General features: G+C 47.4%; 1 protein-coding gene across 1 annotated transcript; it reads left to right on the top strand.

Moving 5' to 3' along the window:
• Positions 1-361: 361 nt before the first annotated feature.
• Positions 362-2401, top strand: LOC103647967 (adenine/guanine permease AZG2). The gene has a single exon (XM_008672475.4). It carries the CDS (start codon positions 508-510, stop codon positions 2137-2139), a length of 1632 nt encoding a protein of 543 aa, XP_008670697.1. The 5' UTR covers positions 362-507; the 3' UTR covers positions 2140-2401.
• Positions 2402-10088: the final 7687 nt, after the last annotated feature.

Consider the following 10088-nt stretch of genomic DNA (forward strand, 5'->3'; position numbering starts at 1 on the left):
TACCATATAATTACAAGTTCAAACCGATGCAATGCAATGCAACTTTGTTGTACATCTCCTGAACCAAACCTGCCCAGCTTTTATTTTTTTCAGGCTTGTGCGTACAAACTGAAAGTTACAGTAACAACTGACATTCCAAATGAAATCTTGCAAATCAATTTGACCTCAGTAGTGGCCGTCACATGATAACCAGCTGGTCGCAAGTTTCCTATCATCACGCAGAATAAACTGGAGAAAAGTGGACCCTGCTGGAAAGTTTCATTTGTCAGTGTATGCACCGTTCCCAGGAAAGGATGCTCACTCAGTGTCGGCCCACCTCACGCCTACCGAGTACCGACCCCAAACGTTTCTTCAACCCTCTCCAGGTACAGGCCAGTCCCCCACTAACAACATGCATATAAACTGCGGGTCGAGTGATGGAGTCCCCGCAGACTAGCTCGTAAGACAAGCAAGCACACGCGTCTCGTAGTACTGGGGGAGAACGACGAAGCAAACACCACCAAGATAATGACGTCCAAGGGAACGAGGCCGTGGAGCAGGCTCTCCGAGGCCGAGACCGCCGTGAACCGCGCCGTCGCCGGGAGCCGCGTGGGGAGATACTTCAAGCTGGACGCGCGCAAGAGCTCCTTCACCAAGGAGCTCCGCGCCGGCGCCGCCACGTTCCTCACCATGGCCTACATCATCTCCGTCAACGCCGCCGTCCTGACCGACTCCGGCGGGCCGTGCACGGTGCGGGACTGCACCCCCGTGCCCACCAACTCGACCGTGGCGGCCACGCCGCCTGGGCCGGAGTGCACGGTCGCCGGGGCTAATAACCCGGGGTACCAGCAGTGCCTGGCGCGCACCAAGAGCGACCTGGTCGTGGCCACGGCCGTGGCCGCCATGGCCGGCTCCTTCGCCATGGGCCTCTTCGCCAACCTCCCGCTCGCGCTGGCCCCCGGCATGGGCGCCAACGCCTACTTCGCCTACAACATGGTCGGGTTCCACGGGTCCGGCCCCATCGGCTACAGCACGGCGCTGGCCGTCGTGATGCTGGAGGGCCTCGTTTTCTTCGCCCTGTCCGTCGTCGGCCTCCGGTCCAGGCTGGCGCGGATGATCCCGCGGAACATCCGCCTCGCCTCGGCGGTCGGCATCGGCCTCTTCCTCGCCTTCACGGGCCTCCAGGCGCACCAGGGGGTCGGGCTCGTCGGCGCCAGCCCGTCCACGCTGGTCACGCTCACCGCCTGCTCCGACGTGGACACGGTCACCGGCGCCTGCCTCGGCGGCACCATGCGCAGCCCGACGTTCTGGCTCGGCGCCGTCGGCTTCCTCATCACGGCCACGTGCCTGGCCAGGGACGTCAAGGGGAGCATGATCTTCGGCATGCTGTTCGTTACGGTGGTCTCCTGGATCAGGGGCACCAGCGTCACCATGTTCCCGGACACGCCGGTGGGCAATGCCGGCTTCGCCTACTTCAAGAAGGTGGTGGACTTCCACATGATCCGCAGCACCGCGGGGCAGCTGAGCTTCGGCGGCTTCCGGCACGGCAACGTCTGGCTCGCCCTGCTCACGCTCCTCTACGTGGACGTCCTTGACACGACGGGGACAATGTACTCGATGGCCGAGTACGGAGGGTTCACGGACGGCGCCGGCGGCGGGTTCGAGGGCGAGTACCGCGCGTTCCTCGTGGACGCCGGGTCCACGGTGCTCAGCGCGGGGCTCGGGAGCTCCACGGTCACTACCTACATCGAGTCCACCGCGGGGATCCGGGAGGGCGGGCGGACGGGGCTGACGGCCATCACCGTGGCCGCCTGCTTCCTGGCGTCCCTCTTCTTCGGTCCGCTGCTGATGAGCGTGCCGCCGTGGGCCGTAGGCCCGTCGCTGGTCCTCGTGGGCGCCATGATGATGCGCGTCGCCAAGGACATCGAGTGGGGCGACATGAAGGAGGGAGTCCCGGCGTTCGTGACCATGGCGCTGATGCCGTTGTCCTTCTCCATCGCCAACGGCATCATCGCCGGGCTGGGCGTCTACGTCGCGCTGCACTGGTACGACTGGGCGCGCCACGGGTACGGCAAGGTGAGGAACGCGCTGGACGAGCGGCGGAACCAGGTGGCCGCCGCCGCGGGCGAAGTCGGACCGGCGGCGCAGGACGTCGTCTGATCGGTCTCCGATGTGTTTGACCGTAGCAGGTCATGTTGTTTACTTGTTTAGTAGGCTAATTAGCTTTGTCATGCATCATCGCTTTTGGGGGAGCTTTCAGATGGCGTCGCTGGATTAGAAGTTCGGTCGGCACGGGTTGGTGCTGGGCCCTACATGCCCCTGTGTATGGACTATGGAGTATGTATGGTAATGGAGTGGGAACAACTGAATGGGGCCTGCTCGGAGATTCTTGATGTGCAAGGAGGTGTTCGTACTTTGACCATCATTGCAGCGTTCTCATTGATTGCCTCCCTCGCTTTAGGGTATGATCGTGTTCGGCTGGCTACAAGCCGACACTGTTGCAGCTGTTTGGATTGCTGCAGCTGCAATCCATAGAGAGAAAAATACTGTAGAAACCGCAGCCGGATTGCAGCCGCAGCAAGCCGCAGCGAACAAGGCCTATGTTTGATCGCGACATGTGCACGAGGGTATCTCGTACGTAGCTTTGTTATCCATTCAGGTATGCACTATATCTAGATACAATGTATTTAGAAAAAGTTGAGATGTCTTACAATTTAGAATAGAGAAAATACTTATTAAGACTTACATAGAATTCTATCTAGAAATAGAATTCTATCTAGATATGAACTAAGATTTTGCTAAGTATTCTCTTTCTTCGATACAAAATGAGTTTTGCACCTTAATTTTAATCCCATCAACTAACTAAGTAGATTAGACCACGAAGTAAAAGAGGAACTAGTATAGTGTTTATATGTTGCGACGGTACACCAATTATATTTGATGGTATGGTGTTACAGTTGTACGACACCCGAGGATCCAGTTGTAAGCAAGTACTCCCTCCGTTTCTTTTTATTAGTCGCTGGATAGTGCAATTTTACACTATCCAGCGACTAATAAAAAGAAACGGAGGGAGTATGATGGACCATCCCACAAAAAAATAAAAATTAAAGTGAACCCTCACACAAAAAATAAATTTAAAATTAAAGCAGACATATGACCCACATACCATATATTAAGTTACAAATAAGCTTTGACCGAACCATAGGATAAAAAATCGATATGTCTCTTGTGTCATTTACTTCACCGCGATTTTTTCCTCTTCCTAGTTCTCTCTACTCACTTGTATTATCGCTCTTAAAATCTTTCATATGTTCAAAGTGTAATCAAGTGAAGGGAACAATTATCTCTTCTTCTCATTCGAACTTAGTCTTAATTTTCTCTAACTTAATTATCGGACCAAGTTTGTCTTGTCTAAGTTATTTTTGTAGGATCATATTTGTCTCTCTATAGGTGCTCTCAATTGGTGTCAGAGCTCATCTCTTTTGCTGGGTCTAACAACCCGAAGAGATGGCTAGTGTAACACCCCTGGTGTTATGAGAACTAAAACCTTGACATGTCATCATATGCACTTGTATTATCTTGCTTGATACACCTAGAGTGTATCTACTAGGTTTAAAAATTTCGAAACAAAGATAGTGTGTTATCTTGTTGAGAGCTAGAGAAGTTTTTTTTGAGAGAACAGGAGGGGGAGCCCCTACTGAAAATTTTATTTAAACTAGAAAGAAAATATTGTTTAGAACAAACAAGTAGACGTATTACAAAAGGTTAGGGAGAGTTTCTACTGCCATTGCTGAAGCCATGCTAGGATGGTAGAATCGAATCTACCCAGAGCTCTATGAGTGACTAGGAGTAATTCTTTTGCGAACTCATGCTTGCATTGCTGCACCGTTGGATCTTTGTTCTGAAAAATCCAAGCATTACAGCACTTCCAAATGCTCCAAGTCATGAGAATAATGATCTCCATAGAGAAGGGAACATTGAGTTGTTGTTTTAGATTTGCCGCAGCCTCCTCTGGATTAGCAATTCTAGGGGGCATCAAACCAATTGAATTCCAGCAGGCCTTCGCAAAGTTGCACATGAGGAAGAGATGATAAAGAGTTTCCTCCTTCTGCCAGATGCAGTTCTCGCAAGTGTAAGACTCAAGTGTCATGTTTTTCCTCCTCAGCATATTCCTTGTGTTGAGTCTGTTTTTTAACCATAGCCAATAAAAGACTTTATGTTTTGGTTGACATTTATTTTTCCAAAGCGATCTGAAAATCTGATGAACTTGAGACTGACCCATCAAATGCCTGTAAGTCTTTTTTGTAGAGAAAATTTCAGATCCCCAAATGAGCTTCCAAGTGTCCTTTGTGTTGGTCACCGTGATTTGTCCCCAAGCCTCATTTAATTCAAGACACTGTTCGTAGGCTTGCACAGACATAGGAAGCTGAAAAATCTCAAAGAGATAATCTTTTTGCTTAGCTTCTTTGATAGAGAGTTTGTTGTTGCAAGCGAATGAAAATAATTTCGAATATTGCTGAGCCGGGATGCCCGTATTCCACAGATCTCCGCAGAAAAGAATAGTTCTCCCATTGCCAATGGTTGGGACTGCCAATCCCTTGAAATCTTGGACTAGACTAAGCAGACTTTTCCACCAAAAGGAACCAATACTTGAGCAGCTAGGAAATCTGTCTGTCTTGTAATAGTTGTTCCAAACAAGGTTTACCCAAGGTAAGTCATGATTATTGAAGAACTTGTGTACAAATTTCAAAAGCAAGACCTTGTTGTGCGTCTCCAATCTGACCACTCCAAGGCCCCCATTGCTCTTTGGCTGAGTAATCATGCTCCAAGCAGCAAGAGCTGATCTGTTTGAGTTCACATCGTTTTCTCTCCAAAGACAATGCTTCCGGTAGGCATCTATCATCTTGAATGTGGCGGCAGGAATTTTCAGAGTGCACATCAGGAAAGTCGGGAGAGCAGAGAAAACAGAGTTAACTAACTCCAATCTTCCAGCCTGGGAGAGGAGAGCAGAAGTACAGGACAATCTCCTTTCAATCCTTTGGATAAGCGGTAAAAAGTGACAGATTCTAGGTTTTGACAGGCCTAGAGGGACACCAAGGTAGGTGAAAGGCATTGATCCTGTCTGACAGTTGAGTGTTCTGGTGAGAATTTCCATCTTTGCTGGGCAAACATTGATGGGGTACATACTTGATTTATTATAATTCACTTTGAGCCCCGTCGAGGTAGCAAAAGAGTTTAGAACTGCTCTGAGGAAAAATAATTGCCTAGGGCAAGCTTCCAATATCAATAATGTGTCATCAGCATATTGGACAATCGGGAAATCTTGACCACAGTTCTCAGTGAGGGGCAGCTGGAGTAGGCCTTGCTGTCTCGCTGAGCTAGAGAAGTTTGAGGGTTAATGAGAGATCAAGTGTGAGTAAACTGCTCCTAAGCTAAAAATGCTTTGGCCATGAAATCCAAGTATTAAAATTAGACTTTGAGGTGAAGTGTAATCTTGCTTTAAGTGAGGGATCACACAGGAGAGATTTGTCTGGAGAAAGGCGAACTCAAATGAAACCCTAAACTAGCCCAAAGGTGGAGTTTTGAATCTAGAGAGAATTTGCTAGGGGTCCATATGTCAAAGTTGTAGATTTTGGAAAGTTGAACAACTTTCATGTATGGAGAACTCCAAGTTTTAGAGGAAAAGTTGGAGTAAAATGCTAAATTCAGTTTTGTTACAGATTTGTAGTTTGCTGAAAATAATATCGACTAGCTGTTTTTGGACCTTTATAACTTTTGATCTATAAGAATTTCGAAGGTGGACATTATAACAAAGTTGTAGACTTACACTGGGGATACAAATTTGCTTAGACAACTTGCCCCTGAAACCATGTGCAACTGAGTGTAAAACTGGTCCAAAGTAGGGCTGTGATACTTGTGGAGATTCAGACTTAGTGTAATCTCTGAACATGAACAGTTTATATTCTGAAGCAACTTTGGGAGCTTGTTGGTGACTGATCCATACAGCTAGGGGCTAAAGTTTGTGTACCAAAGTAGAAGACCGTATGTTGGTGTGCAAGTTTGGTTAAAGCTCATACCTCTAAAGCTACTTGGAACTTGGAGAAAAGGTGGTCCCAAGTCGAGCTCAAAGATTTGGATTTCAGACTTAGTGCAGCTAACTAAATATGAATTTTGGTGTTTTTGGTGCAACTTTGGAGCTTCTTTGTGATTGATACATGGTATTCTGGGGTATGTCTCTACATCAAAGTTGAAGACCATATAATGGTGAGCAAATCTCCTTAAAAACGTTTTGGTTGGTGCTGCATAAAAATGGAGTAAATTGTGCCCAAACATTCACTTTCAGGCATGTGTGTTCAGTTTTTGATTCAGTTAGATGCAGCTGAATTTTAGAGTTTTCACCCACTTTGGAGCACTATAACTTTTGATCCATGAATATTTGACCTAGGGTTGCTGTAGCAAGTTTGTAGAGTTATGTTTTATGAACATGTTTTATTAACTAAGGTTGGCCTGTTATTATTTGGAATCATGAGATTTAGGGGGGGTTAGCAGTGAGGCACGGTACAATCAGACTCAATTCAGTTTGCTGAATTTGAGAAAGGCAGTGAGTTCCTCTCAGCTTTAGCGCTGTTTAGCTTCTAATCCTTGCGCCTTTGATCTGTGGATATTATGGCAAACCTGGAGATCTATTGTAGGGGAACAATTCCTAGTAAACATTATATTCCTATCATCGCTTAAAACTGGAAGCAAATCGTGCTCCAAACCGCACTGTCAGACCTATGGTAACTGAAATTTGTTTCAGGTTGGGGAATTTGGTGTTGGGGCTCTCTAATTCCTCACGTAGTGGACTTTGAACTTTGAAAATTTCACAACTTTTGCTTTTGGGAATTTAAAGGTGGTTATTCAAATTTGAAAATAATTTTGAAAGATTAGTTGGGAGAGAAGATCAGCAACAGTTCACTGAATTCAGCTTTCCGAACTGAAATTCAGTTCATGCACTCTATTTTCATTTCCCTCCATCTTGCTGCTCCTTGTCTCTCTACCGTTGTCCCTTACAGCATAGTGGAGAGTAATCCTTAACAATCAATCGTTAAAAAAGAAAATCCCAAAAGAAAAATCTGCTTCGGTTCTTATCTCTCGCCGCCCTCTTCCCTGGATATTTCTACGCGCAGCCCAGCTCCTCTGTTTATTCCCAGCGCGCGTGTCTACTCCCTCTGCTCCTCCCTGCCGCGTCGCCCTCTCTCTCTCTCATCCCCAAGCCGCGCCAAGCTCCCTGCTCCTCCTCCCTCCCCGAGCTCCCAGCGCCGCGGCCTCCCACTCCTCCCAGCCGAGCTCTGCTCGTCGGCCGCGCCCTGCTCGCCCAGCCATCTTCTTCTTCCCCACCTCTGGCTCGACGGCACGCCCCCCAGCTCGGCCATGGCCACCGCGCCGTGGAGCCCTGCGCGCCGCGGTACTTCTTCCCTGCCCCTCTCCTCCCCTGTGCTCTGCTGGTCGGCGTCATTCCCTGCTCTTAGCCATGGCCGCCGACCTCCGCAGCGCCCCCATCGCCATGGAGCACCGCCTCGAGCACCCGTTGCCGCACGCTCTGTTCGCCTGGCGAGTCGCGCCCAGGCTGCACTGAGCCATTCCCCTGGTCGCCGTCTCTGAGCCCGGTCCCAAGCTGTCCTGCGCCTCTGCTCATCTCCCATGACTGCACACCACTGCTTCCCATGGCGCGCCCTCACTTGCTTCTCTGCGTGACGCCAGGAGGCAGGAGCGAGACGAGTTTGGTTTGGATAGGCTGTTCGGTTTGCAGTTTGGGTCCGATTGATGTTGAGAGTTCGTCGTGATGGTGCTGTGGCGTGGCAACGTCGTGCGCGTCGCGGTAGCCGTCCAGGCCACGGTGCAGTCCGCGCCATAGAGTTCGCCCGGCTGCGACCTGGCCTTGCTCCCTGCCGCGCTCACCTCGGCATCGTTCCCGTCGTCGTCTTCCAATTTCAGCAGCTCTGCCCCAGCCCTATGTCGACCTCGCTGACCACCCATGGTTGATCCTGTGTTCATGAGGGTGAATCACAGTTTGAGATTGAAAAAGGAGCTTAGAAAGTGTAGATAATGAAGCCTCAGATTGACGTTTGCCAGATGTTCGGTGGAACGCCTGAATCGAAGTTCGTCGTCGTTCTTGTGGATTTTGGATCGATTTGGCTTGGTAAGCTGAATTTTTATTTGTATTAGTTGGATTGATGAATGGTCTGGCTGTGTATAGTAATCATGATGATGATTCTTTTGGTAGTTGCACATGTGCGTTGTAGTAATATTAAAGACTTATTAAAAATGCATCCCCACATGTAAGGTGTGGTTATGCTCATAAGTCATAAATAAGGGGTAGACGCATCATTTTTATTGGGTAAATCTTAGGTTTAAAATACGGGCTATGGTTGAGTTAGTAATGCTAATGGTAGATTAATTTATATGATTAAGTCAATGATTTTTCTTGTTGTTAGCATAGGCACATTGTGTGACGACTACCAGATCGGTAGTCGTACCTGTTGCTGATCCTCTGAAGCGTCTTTGGAAGGATCTCCCTTCCTTTGTTTTCTTTTTATATTATAATGGCACATAAAATGCTTATAGAGACGTCTCATTTCGTGTAGCAGTTAGTTGTATATCTGGTCGTGAAGTAGTTGCGATATGTGGTGAAGTATAGATTTTAGGTATTAATGATATGAAGCATGTGTTGGAAGACTTGTATACGTAGCGTGATTAGTTTATGATGCGAAAGATAGGTTAAGTATTTTATCTGGCTAGCTAGTAAGTTCTGACGATGTTGCCATGCCGATTTAGTTTGCTTAAATAAATTAATGCTTTGCTAGTAGACATTTTAATTAGCTGGCGGGTGATGCAAAGTTGTCCGGTCTGGTAGTTTAGAAAGTTGATGTGCTTCTGTTCTTGTTCTAAGATTTAAATGTCTTAGACTAATGAATTTAGAATTATTAAGTTTTTGATGTCGAACTTTAACTAAGGCACGTAGAACGTATGCATAGTTATTATTTCTTAATGGTTGATTTAGATCTGGGTAAGCTGAAGGAACATGATTGTTATATTTAGTGAGTTAAAAACATCTAGTATTGCTTGAGTGTTGTAATGTTTCACCTCTAAATGTTTGGTCCCCTTCGTTGTAGCCATATTTAGTCATTGCTACTCCTGCTCCTACTCATTCATGTGCATTATGCATATCATTTAGGAACGTTAATTAATCGTGATACAAAGGAAAAGAGCCAAGTTGACCTCAAGATGGTGCAAGGAGTGGCCTTCTTCGCACAACGATATCATCTGTCGGACCAACCTGAAGGGCAGACTGAACAAGTGCCAACATAAAAGGCTGGTCGCGAAGTGATCGACGTCTAACAAACACTAACCTAGTGTTATCCAGGCAAGTCCCGGTACATGCAACCCCTTCCTTGTGTTTTTAAATAATTTTTACACACTTTAAATCTAGCGAAATGTGCATTAGGTTTATAGGAGTTGCTTGGAAACCCTTTGATGCATTGACTACCTTGATATCCATTCCTGTTATAGGTACTTCTTTGGAAGTATCAAAATATGATTTACAAAAATGCTTAGCCCTGCTTAGATCTTGTGGATAGAGGTTGTCTTTTGCAATACTGCCTAGCTCAGGGGTTATCCTGAGAAAGGATGACTTCTACCTGCAAAATATTTTTATTGGGAGCATGGTAGGATCATACTGCAAAGTTCCCTATAATGCTCTTTTCATCCTAAGGAACACAAAACAATCCTAAGGATGGAAGTACTTAAATCGAGACTTGGGCTAGGAACAGGTGATGCTCCACCCAGGTTAATTAAGGATTGGATGCGTATGTAGGCCTGTATGATCAAGGACTATCTTAACAAGCCGCATGCCCTGAATATGAGACAAGGTAAGCTTGAACCCGGCTATTCCATACATGAAAAGACAATCGCGCACTTGGAGTGGAGAGATGGCGAGAGTGGCACGTACCCTCCTGGCAAAGGACCGCCTAAAAGGGGTGGTGTTCTCTCGAGTGGCGCAGATCTGTCCATGCAGTAGAGGATCCGTGGGAATGGTAGACATATGCAAGAGTTACGAGAAACATATG

The sequence above is a fragment of the Zea mays genome, chromosome 2 (assembly GCF_902167145.1).
Source record: "Zea mays cultivar B73 chromosome 2, Zm-B73-REFERENCE-NAM-5.0, whole genome shotgun sequence".
NCBI classification, from domain to species: domain Eukaryota; kingdom Viridiplantae; phylum Streptophyta; class Magnoliopsida; order Poales; family Poaceae; genus Zea; species Zea mays.